The sequence below is a fragment of a genome, unplaced genomic scaffold (assembly GCF_019419815.1).
Source record: "Pyrus x bretschneideri cultivar Hongxiangsu unplaced genomic scaffold, Pyrus_bretschneideri_v1 Contig13, whole genome shotgun sequence".
In the NCBI taxonomy this organism is placed as follows: Eukaryota; Viridiplantae; Streptophyta; class Magnoliopsida; order Rosales; family Rosaceae; genus Pyrus; species Pyrus x bretschneideri.
This window is the reverse complement of record NW_025999424.1, coordinates 3,009,368-3,031,263: the sequence shown is the minus strand read 5'-3', so window position 1 is coordinate 3,031,263 and position 21,896 is coordinate 3,009,368. Positions and strand designations below refer to the sequence as shown.

At 36.9% G+C, this 21,896-nt stretch overlaps 2 protein-coding genes and 1 pseudogene across 2 annotated transcripts; 1 reads left to right on the top strand and 2 right to left on the bottom strand.

Moving 5' to 3' along the window:
- Positions 1–1,221: 1,221 nt before the first annotated feature.
- LOC103951049 (NAC domain-containing protein 100) lies at positions 1,222–2,950 on the bottom strand. The gene is made up of 3 exons (XM_009362332.3): positions 2,512–2,950; positions 2,133–2,410; positions 1,222–2,037 (listed from the first exon to the last, which is right to left on the bottom strand). The coding sequence occupies exons 1-3, from the start codon at positions 2,696–2,698 to the stop codon at positions 1,438–1,440; spliced, it is 1,065 nt and encodes a 354-aa protein (XP_009360607.1). The 5' UTR covers positions 2,699–2,950; the 3' UTR covers positions 1,222–1,437.
- A 10,338-nt stretch (positions 2,951–13,288) lies between these two features.
- LOC103951095 lies at positions 13,289–19,095 on the top strand (annotated as a pseudogene).
- A 355-nt stretch (positions 19,096–19,450) lies between these two features.
- Positions 19,451–20,280, bottom strand: LOC103951050 (casparian strip membrane protein 1-like). The gene is made up of 3 exons (XM_009362333.2): positions 20,039–20,280; positions 19,822–19,945; positions 19,451–19,728 (listed from the first exon to the last, which is right to left on the bottom strand). Exons 1-3 carry the CDS (start codon positions 20,278–20,280, stop codon positions 19,513–19,515), a joined length of 582 nt encoding a protein of 193 aa, XP_009360608.1. The 3' UTR covers positions 19,451–19,512.
- Between the last annotated feature and the right edge of the window lie 1,616 nt (positions 20,281–21,896).

Genomic DNA, 21,896 nt, shown 5'->3' with positions numbered 1-21,896 from the left:
GATCGGAGCTTGAGACGAACGGCCGCGTAAGGTTGACATAGGATCCACCGCTTGCTAGCGCGGCGTCGTGGAGGAGGAAATTTTCGAAATCGTATTCGGGTTGCTACTGTTGCTTAGGGGTTTGGGCTCGGAAGAAGAAATGGGTTCTGCAACTAGGGTTAGGGTTAGGAAATAGGAGGATGAAGATGAGGAAATGAAGGGGACGAACACGAAGGAGATAAAGTTTATTTTATTTTTTTAAAATTAATTTTAATCTAATAAATTATTAATTTTTTTATTCCAATTGGATGAGCGAGTGGGCCCGCTGCCTGCCACATCAGCAGCTAACAGCCAAATTGACAGAAAATTTAACGAAGGTCAGACATTGCAACGAATTCATAAGTTGAGGTATAACATTGCAATGTTTAAAATATGAGGTATGAGATTGTGGTTCGACCCATAATTGAGGTAGTTTTATGTAATTTACCCTTATTTTAATTACATGTTTTTTAAATGTTGAAAAAAAATGAATCTATACAGTATACATCCACAAATGAAAATAGAGTAAAAGAAAAATAAGCTTAACTGAATTTCTTTATGCTTTTTTCTTTTCAATTTTATTATTATTAAGAGGCGGGGATGATTCGAAACTATTGCAATAATTAAGAAGATGACAAAGTTTTGAACCCGAGACATATGGCAGGAACCCTACACACTATCTACTAGGATATTTTACCGCATGCAAATTTTTTTGTTGAAAAGCTCAGAAAGATGTTATTGATTTTGATGCATTATCTGATAGTTTTGGATCCGTACTTATTTTTAATTGGTGTCACATCAGCTAGTTTGCAAATTTAGTTTAAATTTTTTATCTTCCTAGCATTATCCTGTAAGTTTTCATTTGTCATTTCACCAAGTAGAACTCTTGGTTGGTGGCCTAAGCCTAACCAATGAACTTGAAAATAGAGAACACAATGCATGTCACATTTGCCAACTTGCTACTATGTAACTAATCTACCAAATATCATATCTAGCACAAACAGAGAAATTTATCACACAAAACAGAGGCCATTGGTGACGATATGTGACTTGGAATGCCACAACCGGGGATGACAGATCAACTTAAGATATCGCGGCCACTATCACAAATCCGTCATATTCACTCCATGAATTGTTTTTCTTTGTTATCATCCAGAAAAAAAATCAAAATTAATAAAGTAATCCGCATGAACAATTCAATCGGAATATCAATTTCCAAGCCCGTTAATGTTTGTTCTTATGTAAAATTCCTTATGAACATCTTTACAATCCCTGCAAATTACAACGAGTTGCACTTCCTTGGTTCTTCAATAATTCAATGGAGAGCTCCTATACAAATTACACAGTAATTAAGTACCAATTAATTATGCATCCCTGAAAAATCTTCTCTTAATTCGTCATTATATTCGACCTTCGAGTTCAATAATTCCAGAGGCCATCGAGTTCTATCGGAGCGGACGAGTACGATGGATCGTCCTGTACCATTTCTCTGTTTGAAACCACTGAGGAAGCATCGATGCTCAGCCCTGTGTCCGGTGAGAACTCTATTTTTGCACTATGCCTCAAGTTTGGTGCATGGTTTTCAACCAACATCGTCAATAAGGACGGGTTCTGCATCAAAACTAAGTTTTGGTGGTGCAATAGTCCAACGTTTGGTGGGATTTGGTTGGAATAAAAAGAGTTCAAATGAGCAGATGGATTCGAACGTGATGAAGAAGCGAAATGAATGTTGTTGTGGTGGTGGTGGTGTTGGTGGTTGTAGCTGTTGTTGAAGCTGTCCATAATGTCGTCCTCAGTCTTCTGATCCTCCGCTGGATCAGAAAAGCAGGACACGTGAGAGGTTTCGCAGGCGGTGGCTGTTGTTCTAGCGTCGCTGTTGTAGGCTGGGGAATCCATTAATGGCGGGAGTAAAGAAGAGCGCAATTCGTTCCCGAAGGGGCTCGGCCTCAGCAACCCTGAAATATGAGTCTTCTTCCCACCGCTACTCTTTTGGAAAATTCTGCAAATCACCCACTCATTCTGAAAAACAAACACAAACAGATATCATTAACAAATAATCCGAGAAAAAATCGATTGAAAAACAGAGGAAAGTAGAGCAAGATTTTGATTGATACCTTCGCAGTTTTGGGGAGATTATGGGTAGAGCTTTCGCCCTCCAATCTGTATTCATGCATGACCCAATTGGTCTTCACACCTTTTGGGGCTCTTCCTGTGTAGAAAACCAGAGTTTTCTTCATGCCAACCAGGGTTTTGGCCTTGTAAATCTCCTTATCTTTGCCTGTGGCTTTCCAGTACCCGGCCTCCGTTGCCCGGTTTGTTCTCAGACCAGTTGGGTATTTTCTGTCTTTCACACAGAAGAAGTACCATTCCTTTTCTCCCATTTTTGCCTTCCCTTTATAAAACAAAAAACAAGAAAAAAAAATTAGATAAAGATTGAAAAATAAACAGAGAAAAACAGAGGACCATATGGTTTGGTGTAATCAAAGGACTTACAAGGCAAATCCCAAGGCTCACACTTGTTCAAATCCACCTCGCCAATTGCTCTAGCACAGAAGAAGTTGTCAAGAACTTTGGGGGATAGGTAGTGACTTAAGAGCTCTTCATCCGTTGGATGAAATCGGAATCCCGGAGGAAGTTCCATCTTCTCATCTTCCATAATAAACCCAGAAGTATTTTCCATTTCTTCAAATTTCCACTAAAACCCTATTTCTGACACTGAAATCAACTAATAACCTGAAAACCCCTTTCTGAATCTCAATTGGGTTTTCACCAACAAGCTCTAAATTCGAGAAATCGAAACGAAAATCCTACGGAACTATGAATCACAAACGGATTTATAGCTACCAAAAGCTTGAATACTAGATATTATATGAGATAAAGAAGGGAGGAAAAAGATATGAAACTGAAAAGCTTCTGATTTAACTGAGAGAGATTGAAAGATGTCTGAAAAAAAAAATGTGTGGAAAGGTTCAGAACCTCCTTAAATACTGGTGGGGGGAGAGAGAGAGAGAGAGAGAGGGAGAGAGAGGGAGAGGGAGAGGGAGAGGAAGCGTGGGTTGTAAGGCAACTTGGTGGATAGTTTCAAACTTTCAGCTCTCCCTTTTTAACTCTTCCGTAATCCTTCCCTGGTTCTTGACTTTGGAGATGGTTTGCATATCAAAAATATGATTAAGAATTATTTCCTTAATTTCAACTCTAATCTGTAATCCGTAATTAATTGACTTTTGAACATGTAATTAATTGACTATAGGTGGGGAAAGATTCAGAGACCAAAGTCACTGTGTTAGTTATTTTTGTTTAACTAAAGTCATCTAAATGGTGCAAGAGTTCTATTTCTCTTTGGCATGTAAATGACACATTAAGATCTCAGCATAAGAAGACACTTAAGAAGGTGAAACGCTTCATGAACTCTCTTTTTGTCAAATTGACCAAATAGCCCTCACTTGAGCATGCCTTCCGGCCGATGGATTAGAATTTTATCACTGAAAAAAAAAAGTAATTAATTCAAGGTCATTTGAGAACCAATTCGGTTTATTTTTCACTTCTTCTTTTGCATGGACTCTCACCACCCTTGCCACAGGCAAAACAACCCATTAAACTTGGGGGCTGCAACATAGTGCAAATGCTTATAAAGTTCTGTATTTAACGGTAATTTTCAAAATAAGTCATTCAAAACTCTGTTCACGGTCTCGAAGGTACAATATGTCAAAAATCCGAGTCACGTCCTATAAAAGTAAAAGTTGCTTGGTTGGTTTGAGGACTCGTTGGTTGGCAAAAACGTACACTAACTTTTTGCTTTCACTATTTCACCCAAGAGACTCCTACTGAGTAATGTAGGACAATCTCTGCACTCCAGCGCTACGTAATTTAGTCTTTATTCTTTAATCTACTTTTTTCATCTCTCATTTCTCCCACATATTCCTGTTATAACTCTTAACACAATAATAATAAAAGCGAAAAACAAAACAATTATCAAAACGAACATTAAAGTACTAAAAAAAACAAGATAATTATTTTCTATTTGCAACATTTTTGTTTTTGGCAATAAAGGGGACGGTCTGTTGGACAAGTAGACAAAACTTCTTTACCAATATATGCGAGCTAGGTGTGAACGGTGACCATCTCTCTGTGTGGTAATGCATATTTCAGGTAGGTATACAGTCGACTCATGTGTTTGGTTGTATATATAACGATGATGCATCGAGGAACTTGCTCCAACTTGAATTAGCCAAAAATCATGAAGTTATAGCCCTTGCGTGCACTTCTTTTGCCTTATATTTGGGGCTCCAAACTAAAAGTTTTCGTTGATTGAAAAAAATTACATGAAAATATAAGGATATCACCCAAAGGGGTAATTAACGAATCGCTTGTAAAGATGAATTACCAAATACATTAGGACTAACCTCATTTTACAACTTAAGGTTTGGAGTCATTTTCCAAAATGAGAACACGCTAATTTTCTCATATTGCGTTCATAATTATGCTAATTTAACTATTCTGTCAATTTTTACATCTAGTCAACTGTTTAATGCTGACGTAACTTAGAATTAACTTAAATATGAAGCGCATGAATTCCTTTCACAGTCAAATTACTCGTGCAATATCACACGTAACTACAACTAAAACCAAATTACTCACATTGAAGACAAGAACAATTCCATAACAAATGTTGCAATTTACGGTCCAATTCCATCAACCAAAAACCGGCAAAGTCACATTCAATTCGTGAAATAGGCAGTCAATTTAAAAAGAAAAAAAAAAGAAAAAAAGAAAAAAAAAGGGTGGTGCATCAAAATCTCCACTGAACTTTTCAAACTAGTTTTAGTAATTATGCTATTACCTCAAATGCCCCCATCCAAGGATTAACTTCTGCCAACAAGATCTGTTGTCATTGAGCAAAGGCTTTTAAGTTAAAATAGTTTCTGATTCTCATTAAATTGTCACGTGAATGATCATATGACTACTTTTTAAAGGTATTATTGTCAAACCAACACCTTCATTTAACGAGGATATTGACAGATTTTCCACAGAATGATCAAAATGATTTACACTGGACCAATTCAAGGATCACTTTTAGCGATTTTCATTGTTAGACATCAGAATAAAGAATTATGTCAATATGAAAGATCATTTTGATTAAAAAGCCTCCAGCAAATAATTAAGATAAAAAAAAGGGGACCTATGGCTTTGCCTTGAGAAACTATATGTAGTATATAGGGTCCCAACTAGCTAGCTAGCTGGTTTCACAGAAATTTAAGTGTGGGTTTCATAGTTATCAATTATTTCTGGGTTCACCTAAGGCACATGGATGGGGCATATACGTCCATGGGCTCAACATTTTCCTGAAACGAATGGAGCGTCCGAGATTGATGCTAACATAATTCAACATTGGTAATAGCTTATAACCGTTTTTATGTGGTGCAGGTGTAAACACCAAGGTCATACAATTAATAAGGTTGAAAACACATAGATCATAATAACAAATCCACTTTCAATATCTTGACTACAAGCGTATCAGAAACCCACGTTCACACGTAATAATGCATTTTGGTACTAGCTTGTGTGTTTTTCGTCAAAATTTTCTGTACTATGTATTGTTTAGTACTTAGGTTTAGAAAAAAAAAAACGATTCCTCATCTAATTTGCAAATACCTAATCCAAATTACCCTTTTAATTAATAGTGTTTGATTTAGTCAGGTTATTATCATATGGAAATTAAACATGCACGTGCATTTTGTTACATCCTCAATACCAACAAACAAAGCAGCAAAATTTGGCATCATTAGCAGCTGCGTTGATTTCCATCCCGTGCCTGGTTTTCAATAACTATATAATTAATTAACCTTTTACGTTCTTGATTAATCTTGATAAGAAATTAAACCCTTTCCTTTTCAGGAAATATTTTAATAATGTAGTTGAAAGCGTAGGGGTAGGGACTTCATCTATTAAAGATTTAAAAAGAAAAAAATATATATATCTGAAAGAGAAAGAAGTTGAAAAGAAATGTAAAAGAGAGACGGGAAGAAAAAGAGAACATGAGCGTGAGATAATTTTATTTTTATTTTTAAAATTTAGAGGCGTGTTTTGATGACATGTTTGTGAGAGAAAACAAAAGAGAAAAATTGTTTATGCGAAATTACTTATTGGCTATGATTTTTTTTCTAATATTTTCTTTTAGGATGATGTTATTCACGCATTCATTTTACTTTTCATACATCTTTGTTAATTTTTGATTGTCGGATCGAATTAATCGAAGAAGATCAATAGACAAAAATTAACAATGGTGTGTGAGAAGCAAAAAGGAGTGTGTCAATATCACTACACTTCTTCTAATTATGAATGGAAGGGTATAACGGTATTTTCATTAGTTTTTAGTTAACAAATAGCTTTTTTTTGGATGGTACTATCCAAACACTGGTTTTTTTTATCTCAAACACTCTTCTCAATTTTTGCTTATAAAATCGAATAAATTACAGAAAATTAATTGACAAAAATTAACAAGGTGCGTGGGACATAGTAGTATAACTTAGGGTTTCCAATCATCTCGGCAACCTTCATGATCGGACGGCTCATGTTTGATCGTCCGGTCAATATTAATATCTACCATCCGCCGTCCAGAAAAAAAAAAAAAAAATTGACTGTGCCGCCGTTGCCCACTGAAAAGCAACCAAACTCATAAACTTGGCAAGTTCTGATTGGATGAGAGGAAAAGTTTGTGCCAAACCTAAATTAAGCTACGTTGACCATAGGTGCTGTGTTGGCATTTGTGGGTCCTGCTTCCTCCACTCCGACAAGAGGCCACGACTGAGATTGACACGTGGGTTAATGGGGTTCGCAGAAAATGTTGACCAAGTAAAGGTGCGGTATTTGATGGAATTGGATCCGCTACGAATTTTAGTGTCTGAATGCTAGATATCAATTTATCTGGGTTATTAATTAGTGTGCAAAAGAAATCAAAATCGTTGGTTTTGTGTGTAGAGCCAAGAAAATGAGTTAAAAAAAACCATTAGATTGAATTTATACGGCCCAGATAAATTGCTTTTTAGGCTCTGGAGACTAAGGTCGAAGTGGATCCAAATCCGTTTATGGTAATGTGATTACATTATTAATTATATTTTATTAAATTTTAAAAAGTAGGTTTGGCATTAAAAAATAATAAATAAGAGTAGGCTACAGCTGCCTAACTGCTCTCTTATTGTTTATTAATTCATTTTATTCTTCCATTGACCAAGACTTTGGATGGAGGCATGGAAATTTGGGTTTCAATCATTGGGGTAATATTTGTGTGCCAAATCATTACCTTAAAATGGGGTTTTTTTTTTTTTTTTTTTTTGGGTGTTAATCATAACCTTCAGATTTGTTTGGAAGTGTTTTTAAAATGATTGAAAATACTTTTGGTAAAAATATTTTTAGAACCAATTATTAGCAAAAACAAAAATGTTTCAAAAACACTTGAAGTACTTCCAGGAAGTACTTCCAGGAAGCACTTCATGTGCTTTTGAAACTCAAAAATATTTTCTCTATAACGTTTTCATTTATTTTAAAAACACTTTCAAACGAACTAATAATTTGGGAGTCTTTTTATTAAAAAAATTATAACACCCAGTTCAATTTATTTTAAGTAGCCCTCGCCACCAATAAGATTAGCCTACTAAAGGTAAGACGAAATATTAATGATATGTTGAGTGAAATTATACAACTTTCTGCATTGACTAAAATGACATAAATACAACTTTCTACCTTTCACATACAATTTTTAGTACAACAATTATATTGTCACGTTTTTAGTTTACATTTTAAAATATGAATGAGCGACACGATTGATATGACACACCCCGACCGAAATCAAGGCTCCTCTGTCTCCCAATTAGCCTCTTCCACCGAGTGATTTCTTCACAAAACTTTCACTAAACGCACGGTCTAATTTCTCAAAACCTTATCTTTCCAATCCAAAATAGTCACTGGCTCTTCATCATAAGTCAAATCTAGATTAATTTCCAAAGGTTGAGGAGGTAGTGACTATTCTAGATTGGAAAGATAAGGTTCTGAGAAATTAGACCGTGCGTTTAGTGAAAGTTTTGTGGATAAATCACTCGGTGGAAGAGGCTACTTGGGAGACAGAGGAGCGTATGAAAGAGATGTATCCACGCTTGTTTTATGATTACTAATAGTTTGTATTTGTTGTGTGAATTTCGGAGACGAAATTTTCTTAAGGGGGTAGGTTGTGACAGCCCGTCCCGAATGATTTTGATCAATAACGTGAAATGACGATTTTGCTCTTGAACGTTGTGTGGTTGTGTGTGTAAATGGGCTAAGCTTTTGGACCCATCTATTTTCAAACTAACACACCCTGACCGAAATCAAGGCGTGCTGGTCGTCACGCGAAGGTGGCGTAGCCATGTGCACAGTGCGGAAACATTAATAATATAAAAATACGAATAAATAAAAACCAAACTAACTAGAGCACTAAATAAGATAAGGTGCAAAACGAAATAAGTGTGAATTCACAACCAGAGCACAAGTAGCCTAAGTGCAATCCAGCAGGACAAATACTAATTATACAACACCCAAAGGTGACCAAACAATGGTGGTCTTAAATACCTCGATCTGTGAGAGATGACAAGAGTTGAGGAGATGACCGTACGAGTGTACGGACAAATGGAAAAAAAAATTCGAGAGGGAGGAGAGAGAAAGGAGCAACGGGATTGGATGTGTGTGTGTGCATGTGGTCCAATTGGCAACCAAACAAAATCAACAAAATCCTACTTCCAATTAGGTCCAAAAAGTTAGAAAAAAAAATATATGGGTCCAATTAGGTCCAATTGACAGAATATTCCTAATTGCGATTAACGACGTCGGGTATGTTTAACAGAATATTCCACGTAATATTCCTAATGGCAGTTAAGTTGCCGTCAGGGTTGGCCACGCGTGGGGGCGCGTCTGGCCGTGCCCTTACCAGCACGTGGATGGTCCAAAAATTATTTTAAAAATATGGGGATGTTTGTGGTGTTGAGTAGATCACGTTGATATATTCAAACACCCCATTTGAGCAATGTATGAGAAGTTATTAGCTAGTTTTGTTTATGTGCTTTAAATTAACATTTATATAGTTGTTTCGCATATAGGTGAGACCTATCCTCAGGACGAACACAGTCAATCAAGGCTTGGGGGCTACGACCCTTCCACATACTAGTGAATGGGCTTTTGGTTTTCCGTATATACCTATATACTTGAGATTTTTCCCAGAAAATCGATTTAAATGAAATTATTTTTAGAAATGCCATGCATATTGATTTATACATAGATCATTGAATTAATATAGTGTGCATATTGTGATTTGACGCGGTGGACGCTCAAGTAAGTACCAAGTGAGTTGTAGATTGTTTATGTAATTGATGATTATGTGAGATGTGTTGAGAACTCATAAACCTGCACCTCGGTGTTAGTGCTCCCGCCCAGAGTTAGGGTATAGTCTTTCACGTGATGTTCACCTCCCGCACCATACGCTCACCTTGGATCCAAGTTAGGTGCATAGTCCTGTTGTACAAACCATTATAGGTGATTCCGACTCGTAGGTGACCCGCGATTATTCATACAGTCTTCACGTGATCGTAGCACTTGAGCGTATTTATTTGCACCCAGTCTTGTCGTACATACCATTTTAGGTGGTTCCGACTCGTGTGCAGGTGTATTTGATGAGATGTGGATTTGAGCTATACAAGTCACGTTAGGTGACTCCAGCTGACATATCATTTGCATTGATTTATATCACATGGCTTACATATTTTATTGTTGAGATATTCGACATGACATATCTGTGAATTTTGCTATTCTGAGCATGGTTGTGGTATAGTTATATATTCTATTTTCTAGGAAATTATACAGGTTTTACGGCGAGGGGTTACAATCTTTGATAATTGAAATGGTTTTGAAAAGCTTTGTTTTTGCCCACTCACACTTTCTGTTTTGCACCCCTCCAGGTTCTAGTTAGGAGTGCTTTTTGGTGACTTGTGAGGAATCCACGGCAGCTCTGACAGATTACCACCATTGTATGGTCACCTTTGGGTGTTGTATAATTAGTATTTATCCTGCTGGACTGCACTTAGGCTACTTGTGCTCTGGTTGTGAATTCACACTTATTTCGTTTTGCACCTTATCTTATTTAGTGCTCTTATTAGTTTGGTTTTTATTTATTTGTATTTTTATATTATTATCGCTTCCGCACTGTGCACATGGCTATGTCATCTTTGCTTGACGGCCAACGCGCCTTGATTTCGGTCAGGGTGTGTCAGATATGTATGTATTGACGCCGAAAACTTCTCTGCAATATGACTAATAGCTTCTTGTCATCACATATTTCTAGTTACCATATGCATTCGCTTCTTTTTTTCTTTTCAAAGAGGAATAATTGGCATGGCATCTAGCTAGACCTAAAATGTCAGATTTAATTAGTTTTTGATAATTGATCTTGTCTAGATTAAGGGCACTCTAATTAATTTAGGTATCTAACTATAGGCTTATTGGTGATCAAACTTGGGCTAATGATGGAATTAGTGCACCTAAATCAAACGATTTTGGATATTTATACAGACTAATTAGAACTATTGGGAACATCATTCAAAGTCCCTCTCGTTAATCAGACCAAATTCAAGCAATTCACAAACAAATCGGGAAAAGCTTATCGGATGCTTTTGAGTTGCTTAATCGAAAGTGGAAGCAAGTTGTTCCACTTAATTCTCACTTATCTTTGAGTGCATGGGGCACATCAAAAACCTAAAAGCTTATCTTTGAGAGAGTTGTGGAAACGCAGGATACAAAAAGAAGGGTTAGGACCACAGGCCCACAACCATCAGACAATAAATCGGCTTTCTTTCTTTCAAAAAAGGGGACCAGCTAAGGGTTTTATCACTGTAGTTTATATTTTTCAAGATCGAAAAAACTCACAAAGACATTTCAACATTTTTCTGATCATCATCGTGTGATTTATTAGCATCAGAAATTAATCGAACCTCAAATATACCATATAGAATACAAATACAAAATTCGTTTCTAATCACTAAACTAGCCATGGTTGTTCAGACGATAAACCAGTCAGAAGTTATAACAATATCAAATACCTTTATTAGATGTACTGTTTCGTACTCTACCAATAGTGTGACGACATTGACGAGACACAAATGCTACAGTGAAATTTACCACTTACTTATTGTTAGATAAATATCAACAATCAATGATAAATTTATATATGTTAATAAATAATAAATATCTTAACAGAGTAAGAACAAAAATGAAATAATATTAAACAGACAAATTAAAGATTGAGGCTTGCGTACCGCAATGTCCTTGGAACAAAAATTTCATCCTTATTCAGTGCTTGTAGTTCTACGGACGTCTGCTTCACCAGGATTCAATGATCTAAGTCAGAATTCCAGCACCGGAAAACTTGACTTCTGGAGAATTTCTTTGTGGTTCTCTGAGTATGAATGTTTGGGATTGTAGAAGAAGAATTTTACATTTCTGTGCACTAAATACCAAGCAAATGGATGTATATATAATAGTTCATGCATGTTCGCAACAGGTATGAGAATAAGATGCGTCTGTTGGGAGCCATCTTCTCAAAGGGGTGCTTTGCTCTCTAACGTTCTTTCATCACTTCAAACTTCATTTGAAAAGATGTATGTTGATATAAAAATAATTATCAATTAATTAGTACACCCCAAAGTCCAACCTCAAGGTTGAGTCCAATTTTATGTTTCATGGTCCATCACTTGAATCACTTTCTATAAGGAACAAAGCTTTATAAAGTGAGGGGACATTTTGGTAGTGACTATCTCCAACTATCTATTTGAGAATTATAACATCTATTGGCTCGTTTGAAAATGTTTTTAAAATGACTGAAAACACTTGAAGTGCTTTTGGAATTAATCATTAACAAAATACAAGTAAATTTTGAAGGAAAAAAACACTTAAATTGCTTTTAGAATCCAAAAATAATTTTAACAAAAAAATTTAAGTTATTTTAAAAATACGTTGAAACGTGAGATATATTCCTCATATAATATTGTTGAAAGATAATGTTTATAACTATATCCCAATGACTAGTCTTCTGTGACATAAACATAGCTAATTAAATATATTTATTGTATTCTTTAAGATGTGATAGCTATCAGAAGTACCTTATATTTTATTTGAACAAATTATATATGGTATCCGGGGGAGGCCAGGGGAGGCCGCAGATCTTCTTCTTCTTTCTTTTCTTCTTATTTGCTCTTAAAAAATGCAACATTATTTCTTCTTTTAAAATTATTTATCAAGAACATGTTTCTGTTGAGAAATCAGGATGATCATGACTGTATCGTTGACGAAATTATCATGTTAGATTCTTGGGGACAGATTTAAAACAATTTCTTATGTAGGAGGCAGTTGTAGGGTTATTATTTCATAGATTTGTTACCACCTAAGTTGATTTTTATTTTTCACAATTATTTGTGCTTGATTTAATTATTGTTTGAAACACACAAGGACCATGAACAAAGTGCACGTTACCGTCTATATTAAGGGTGATAATTTTAGACACGACATAATATATAGTTCGAAACTCGCATGAACAATTTAATGCGAACATGTTAAGAACGTAGCTAACATTGTCCAACTATTATTGTATTATTAGATTATTACTTTTGTATTTGGACCAAAAAACAAAAAAAAAAACTTTTGTATCATTTTTGCGTGTTAATCAACTCATTGATTGATATGAACATAACACAAAAATATAAATTGGTATACTTTAAGACGATCCATTTCCACTTCTACCCTATATTATACAACACTCACAAATGATACAAATAACAAGGTCTTGCCATGGTGATGCTGACAACTACGATGATGAAACTTTTAGCTCAAACACACAAACCAGTGATTACGTAGACAGTTGATATGGTGCCCATAAATTATTGATAATATATTAGTAGCAAAACATATTGACGAGTTATTGATCTTCTGCGGTTTCAAATATCAACACTACTAATACAAAATTTATGCTTTAACGCACATAAAATTTCTACCACAACTATTCCAACTATTTAAACTCTCACTCTTTCTCATTGTGCGTTGCTCCGTTTCAACAATTAGAGCCTAGAATTGTAGCTCGGTGGTCCATTCTAAATTAGATGGGCCGAAAATCCGAGCTTAAAGCCCATTTTCAGCCCATTCTCCTTTTAATTTGAGTTTGGGCTTCCTCCCAAGAGTCCTAGCGGCGGAGCTACGTGTAATGATCCGAAGGAGACCAGACGACAGGAGCGCCAACCGCCACTAACGGTCAAGCCTATGGCCAAAATGCACCAACCTCCGAGCTCTCAAGCAAGTCTACGGCTCCATGGTGGTCAACGGCTTCAATTCGAACTATTCCGCCATACGAGAACTCATATTCTGCAGCGCCATGGAGATTTCAGGCACCATAAACTATGCCATTCGATCATGGGTCTGAACCAGACACCTTCATGTGGAACACCATGATCAGAGGCTCAGCTCAGAGCCAAAACACTTTAAATGCGGTTTTACTGTATAACCAGATGGAAAATCCTGCACTAAGCTTTCTTGGGTTAACATGGGAATGGGGTTTCATGGGAAGGTTGTGAGGTTCAGGTTCGAGTCGAACACGTTTGCAAGCGCGATTTTTGATGACTCGGCGAAGAGGGGTTTGTGCCGTGGTCACCTTTGACAGCAGGATATGCAAGAAGATGGAGAGTGCAAGGAAGCTCTTTGATGAGGTTCCGAAAAGAGACGAGACTTGTAATGCAATGATTGCTGGTTATGTACTCTGCGCCTCAAATGAGCAGGCATTGCACATGTTTGACGAGATGAGAGAAATCTGGGAGAAAAGCCTGACGAAGTGACAATGTTTTTGAGTCTTTTTGTTAACATTTATCTTTAGATTATTTATTTTTCAATAAAGTGGTTGCACGTAGTTAGGAGACCTGTTTACCTAGTCTACAAGAGAATTCCTAAGTTGTAGGAGTCATGGTTAGGTTGTTAATCATGTTTATTTTTCATGCTGGAGTCGTGGTATGTAGTTCCACAAAATCTGCAAAGTGAACGTTATGTTTGTTGCAGCAGTAGACTTGTTTTTCTTATTTAAGTTGTAATTTCTCATTCAAAGTTGAATTAATGAAATTCATAGCTTCTTAGCCATCTCTTTATCAGCAAGCTTAAGTTTACAGTTTCAAAAAGTTTAACCAACATTTGGCATCAGAGCCCCTACTAGGCATGTGTTGAGAATCTCACATAGAAGCAGCAGCTTTTGTCCTTGCAGTAGCAAGCATCCATGGCGTTTGACAAGCTAGCGGAGAATTTCGTTCAACCAGCGATTCCATGCTTCGACGGCCACTACGATCATTGGAGCATGTTGATGAAGAATTTCCTACGCTCCAAAGAGTATTGGGATCTTGTGGAAACGTGATATACTATACCCAAAGAAAGTACTATTACGGCTGTGCAGCAACGGAAGCTTGAAGAACTGAAGTTGAAGGATTTGAAGATAAAGAATTACCTATTCTAATCAATTGATAGTGCGATTTTGGAGACTATTTTTCAGAAGGATACTTCCAAGCACATTTGGGACTCCATGAAGAAAAAGTGCCAAGGGTCAGCAAGAGTGAAGCGTGCACAGCTTCAGGCCCTAAAACGAGACTTTGAGACTCTTCAAATGAAGAATGGAGAGTTTGTCACCGAGTATTTCGCAAAGACCATGGAGATTGCAAACAAAATATGAATCCATGGTGACAAGCTTGATGATGGGTCCATTGTAGATAAGATCCTGAGACCTATGGCTCCAAAGATTAACTATATCGTTTGCTATATTGAAGAGTCAAATGACACCGCGGAGATGTCGATTGATGAGCTCAGAAGCTCCTTGTTGGTCATGAGCAACAGCTGAACCGTGGCACCACAGAACGTGTTAACTCAAAAGAACAAGCTCTGAAAGCTTCTACCTTTTCTAAATCCTCAAGCTCAAGAGGAAGAGGCCGAGGTAGAGGTAGAGGAAGAAGTGGTCGAGGCAACCGAGATGGAGACAGATAACACCAAAGTTCTAAGAGACATGATGATCACTCTCAGAATAGAGGAAAATGACAAGTTGACAAGTCTGACATTGAGTGGTACAGGTGTGGAAATTATGGGCATTATCACAATGAATGCTACACGAAGTTGCCAAAAGACAAAGAGAAAGAAGAGAAGTCCAACTTTGCTAAAAAGAAGGATGATGAGACACTTTTGATGGCTTTCCACGTCAAGGAAGAGATCGATTCATAAGTGTGGTATGTAGACACAGGTTGCAACATTCATATGAGTGGTTGTAAGTCATCATTTTCATTTCTGAATGAAAACTTTCAAATTACTGTGACCTATAAGGACTAAGAATAGGACTAAGAATGATTTTGTTGAAACAATTTCAAATGCGTTTTATGTGCCTAGTTTGAAAACAAATTTGTGAAGCGCTGAACAGTTACAAGAAAAAGGTTATATAATAACTCTTTAGAAAGATGCATATAAGATATATGATCCTGTAAGGGGTGCCATTACTGTGGTTCAAATGAGCCAAAACAGATTTTTTCCGCTGAAGATCAAGACTATCCAAACTTGTTTGAGGCTAAGAAAGACAATTCATCATGGCTGTGGCATTTTCGATATAGCCATTTGAATTCCAATGGCTTGAGGACACTGCATCAGTAGTAAATGGTGAATGGCCTTCCCATGATCACACCTCCATCTGAAGTCTGTGAAGAGTGTGTTGTAAGCAAACAACATCGTGATCAACTTCCCAAAGGAAAAGCTTGGAAAGCTCAAAACCTACTGGAGTTGGTGCATTAAGACATATATGGTCCAATCAATCCAGTATTGAATGGTAAGAAGAATTTTTTTTATTTTTTATTGATGACTTCAATAGAAAGCCATAGGTGTATTTTTTACAGGAAAAATCAGAGGCTTTTAATGCATTTAAAAGCTTCAAGGCACTTGTTAAGAATGAAAGTGGAAGAATGATCAAAACCCTTCGAACTGATCATGGTGGTAAGTATTGCCCAAAAGAGTTTGAAGTTTTTTGTGATGAGCAAGGGATTCGAAGGCAACTCACTACTTCATATGCACCCCAGCAAAATGGTGTATCCGAGAGAAAAAAATCGAACTATTCTTAACATGGTCATAAACTTTTTAGTTAAGGGAGTTCCTAAAAGTTTTTGGCCTGAAATAGTTTTATGGTCCATTCATGTTTTGAACAGGTGCCCCACTTTTTCTATTAAAAATATGACACCTGAGGAAGCTTGGAATGGACAGTAACGCTCCATGGATCACTTTAAAGCGTTTGGGTGCATAGTATATGCACATATTCCAAACGAGGATGATTGATTATGTAAGTGGAGATAAACTCTCTGATAATGATACTACTGCATACTTTGCTTTGTTTGTAAATTATACTCCTCTCGCCTTTGAGGAAGCAGTTGAGGACTCAAAAATGGAAAAAGGCAATGGATGCTGAAATTAAGTCAATTAAGAAAAATGATACATGGAAGATTACTAATTTGCCTAAGGGTCAGAAGACTATTGGTGTGAAGTGGGTTTTTAAAACCAAATTGAATGAGAAAGGTGAGGTGGGCAAGCACAAGGCCCGTTTACTAGCAAACGGATACAAGCAAGAATATGGTGTCGATTTCAAAGAAGTGTTTGCCCCATTTGCAAGGTAAGACACAATTCGTTTGGTAATCTCTCTAGTTGCTTAAACTCCTGGCCTATTTTTCAATTAGATGTGAAATCTGCCTTTTTACATGGTGAATTGCAAGAACAAGTGTTTGTCGATCAACCTCCAGGCTATGTGCAGCAAGGTAAAGAGAAGAAGGTTCTAAGGTTGAAGAAGGCACTTTATGGGTTGAAACAAGCACCACGAGCTTGGTACAGCTGTGTAGATGCATACTTTGTCAAACAAGGCTTCCAAAAGTGTCCATATGAGCATACTTTGTACGTTAAGGTTGGTGATGAAGGTAAAATGCTCATTGTATGCCTTTATGTTGATGATCTAATTTATAATGGAAATGGTGTTGATATGTATGATGATTTTAAGAAGTGTATGATGAAAGAGTTTGATACGAGTGACTTGGGACTGATGCACTACTTTCTTGGCATAGAAGTAGTACAATCAGCAACTGGTATTTTTATTTGCCAAAAAAAATATGTTCTGGAAGTATTGGAAAGGTTTCAAATGCTGAACTGCAATCCAATTGGAACTCCAGCAAAGGTAAGGATTAAAGTTGAGTAAAGATCCTGATGGGGAGAGAGTTGACAACACTTATTTCAAACAGATAGTTGGAAGTTTGATGTATCTAACTTCCACGAGGCCTGATATCATGCATTCTCTAAGCGTGACAAGTCGATATATAGAGAATCCCACTGAGATGCATCTCAGGGCAGCCACAAGAGTCTTTCGTTACTTGAAAGACACAATAAACTCTAAGATTCTTTATAAGAAAGGAAGAAAGTCAAGTTTCCATTGGTTTTACTGACAGTGATTACGCAGGTGATATTGATGATCGTAAAAGCATTTCTGAAAATGTGTTTTTAACAACTTCAGGTACAGTTTCATGGTCCTCGAAGAAGCAGCAAATTGTGACATTATCCACTACTAAAGCTGAGTTTGTGGCAGCTGCTTCATGTTCCTACCAAGCTATTTGGTTGAGAAGAATGCTAGAAGTTCTTGGTAACCAGCAACAAGGTTTAACAATTTATCGTGATAATGTTTCAACAAATTTTCAAGAATCCAATTATGCATGGAAGAAGCAAACATATCGATGTTAGATACCATTTCTTGCATGATCTATGCAAAGATGGTGTGATTGAGTTGCAGTTCTGTAAGAGTGAAGATCAAGCTGCTGATCTCATGACAAAACCTCTCAAACAATCAGTGTTCGACAAGCTTAGAAGTATGCTTGGAGTTTGTTCAAGGGAGGGACTCGCACAGGAGTGAAGTGGAGATGAAGATCAATCCTAAACTGTTTTTCTGTAGAAATCAGTTTAAGGGAGGGTGTTAAGATTTATCTTTAGATTATTTATTTTTCAATAAAGTGGTTGCATGTAGTTAGGAGACTTGTTTACCTAGTCTACAGGAGAATCCCTGAGTTGTAGGCGTAATAGTTAGGTTGTTAATCATGTTTATTTTTCATGCTGGAGTCGTGGTATGTAGTTCCACAAAATCTGCAAAGTGGACGTTAAGTTGGTTGCAGCAGTTGACTTATTTTTCTTATTTAAGTTGTAATTTCTCATTCAAGTTGAATTAATGAAATTCAGAGCTTCTTAGCCATCTCTTTAGCAGCTTAAGTTTACAGTTTCAAAAAGTTTAACCAACACTTTTGTCTGCGTGAAAGATTTCAGAGATTTGGACGTAGGGCAATACATTCCGCTCTTCTGGAGATGGGTTCGGGAGATATGAGCATCATAGATATGTATTCTGGCGGATGAGGGACAAGGTTGTGTCTTCATGGAATTCGGTGATGGGAGGGTTGGCATTTCATGGCCACACCAAGGAATCGGTTAATCTGTTTAAAGAGATGCGAAGGCTGAAATGCAGGCCTAACGAGATCATGTTGTTGGAGTTTTGGTTGCTTGCAGTCATGCCGGGAAAGTAGAAGAGGGGCGCAGATATTTCAATCTAATGAAGAATGTTTACAGAATTGTGCCAAACATAAAGCATTGCGGGTGCATGGTGGATTTGTTAGGGCGTGCCGGGGTATTAAATGAAGCATTTGAGTTCATAGAGAAAGTGGAGATTGCTCCCAATGCCATTGTTTGGAGGAATCTGCTTGGGGCATGTGGAGTTTATGGAAACCTTGAGCTGGGAAGGCGTGCAAATAAGCGACTACTTGAAATGAGAAGGGACGAGAGTGGGATTTCGTGCTATTATCTAACATATATGCTTCGCGAGGTGAGAGGCGAGGGGATGTAGAGGTGAAGAAGGAGCCTGGCTATAGCCTAATTGAAGCAGATAACAGTGCTCTTATGCATTTTTTGTTCGATTGCAAACCTAGGTCCTGTTAAAAACACCGTGGATTTAAGCCTCAGATTGTTGACCCAGTGTATTCGAAATTGTTAAACAAGTGTGACCAGTATAGTAGTTCTAATAGAAAGTTTTGCTTCTTAAAGTTCTGATATGATTTGTAAATGAGTTTGAACCCTTTGGCTACCGGTCTTCGTTTGCATTCATTTTAGTTCGTTCTAAGAGCAACATTTTGTGTCCAAATAAAATGATAGACTGCATGCAATATAGCAGATTGAAATAGTTACACAAACCCGAATTCACAGTCGAATTGAGCAAGGAAAGAAAATGGAATACATTAACACAATATACATTTTGTATCAAATGGAAAAACAAACATCTTAGATGACACACGAGTCACGCAAATTCACTCTGTCACGTGAATCAACAAACTGACGCACGAAGCATGTGTTAAACGCTCAGCGCTTAGAGAGGGCCGCAGCTGACAGCAAGATTAAGAGCATGAACACAACAACTCCAACAAAAGATCCGATCAAAGAGCCAGAGATACGCTCACAGAAGGCGTTGAATTGTTGGCAAATGGCAAACCAATTCGCCTTGGCATTTCCCTTGTGTGCTAAGTACACAATAGCTGCTGCTGCAGAAGCACCTGCCATCAGAAGAGCAAGCATTGCCTGCACAGCGGTACAAAACTCACTTTCGTTAAGCGAACTTTAAGCGTAATGGATAGTACGATGTAAACTCGCAAAATCTTAATGAGGTATTACCGTGTCGAAGAAGATCAAGATAATCCTGCTCTTCTTAGCATTGCTTCGTATGATGTGGAAGACGGAAAGGGCTAGAGAAAACACCAGATAGGCGCACACAATGGAATTCGCAACCACGAAAAACCTGTTAATGTAAGAAGATTAAACTTCATTAGTTTATGCATTAGAAGGTCTACTATTTTATGAGCACAGAAAAGTTGGTGGTGAGGAAACATACGTGAATGTGGGAAGATCATCGTACTCAGGCCTGAACTGAAGGAACTGAGTGAAGAAAGGAAGCCTTTCCCTGGTGGTTCCCATGGCGATTGCGCTCACCAATGTCCCAAGAAACGCAACTATACGCAGAATGAAGTCGAGGATAGATGCTCCTCGATTCACCCCTGCGCTTGCAGTGGTTGAAGCTATCCCTTTGGAGTTGGACTCACCATGACCAAGCTCAATAGCTGCTCCTGCCTTCATGTTTCTCCAAATGTTTTTCGTGCTGGATTAAATTCGCGGTTTTTAATCGGTTTTGGAAACCCGAGTTGTGGAAGCTAATTGTTGTGCTTGGAACAGGAGTCGAAGGGGTGTTTATATGCATGCAGTAAACACATAAAGTCTCTCTCTACGTTTGCATCAGGACCTGAAAAGATTCATAAAAATTGAAAAATTTCAAGAAACTAATGAAAATGACTTGTAAACTTTGAGTTTTAACGATAAGGATAAAATAAAAGGTAAAGTGAATAATATCAAAATTGATTTTTTAATATAAAAATGTGATTTTTCGTTAAAGTAAACAGTACTAAAGCTCCAAAAAATTCTTCTTTGGGCGGACGGATCCATGAATTGTGAAGTGTATTACCTGCTCTCGTACTTGCTCTGATATACCAAATAAAAGAGGTCACCACACACTTCCAACTGCACCAACGTTGACCCCAATTTGGCAAAGTGAATCACGACCAAATTGGAAACATGCATATGATATAAGATTTTGAGACTTGACTTGCGGAATGCCACTAATAGCTACCTTTCTCATTTATTGTGTGACATGTGTCTTCTACTATCACTTGAAACTAATCACTTAATGTGTTTGACTTTGACAACTTATTTTTTATATATACTAGAAAATTTTTAGTGTGTTAGGAACACAGTTCAGTACACCTAGTGTTATAATACAAGTGGTTGGATACTTGAAATTTTTTTTTTTAACCACTTGTATTATGATACTTGTTGTAGCGAACTGTGTTCCCGACACATAGAAAAAATCTCCATATACCCATCATAAATTAAATTTAATCATTTTTTCGGAATTAAGAGTATTTACCTCTGTGTTCAAAGTCCTAATTTTAATTCTCTCTTCCTACTATCGCTTGTATAAAAACAATCATGCTCTGCTAAGGCTTCATTTTGAGGACTTATGAGGACCTAATACATATTAGCCACAAAATTAGATTAGTTTAGATCCAAAAGCTTAAATTATTTGACAACTTAATAAAGTAAAACCAACTTGAAATTCATAAATCATTAAAAAAACACATTTTCTTGTTTTGCATTATAAAGTTGTCAAATATTTTAAGCTTTTAGAACTAAATATTTATGTAATCTTGTGATACTTTTCATTTGGTCCTCAAATGTCCTCAAAAGAGGACCTTAGAAGAGCATGACTTTGTATATAAAAAAAAAAGGCAATAATAATAAATACTTTACTCCATTTTTACAACCATGATAAGATTTATCATCAAAGTTTCCCTACTCCATTAAACCTAATTAGACAATCTTGAATGTTGGATCTAAACCTTTGACTCTTTTCCATTTAACAATTTTCCAAATTCCCCACCGTGTTCCACGACAATGTTATATATCTGGGTCGGTTTTTTCACTCGAGTTGGTAAGCTTTTCTAGTTTATAATATCCTTGACCCCCGAAAGCTGCGCCTGCATGCTGGAAAAACAAGCCAGCTCTCGCTTATCTTTCTACTCCATCCACACTCTAGTGCTTGCTATGTTGTACGTACAACGGCATTTGCCCTACTAACTATATACGCAGAATCAACAGCTTTTGAATTTCATTAAGAATTCGGGCTATCTCTTGATGTG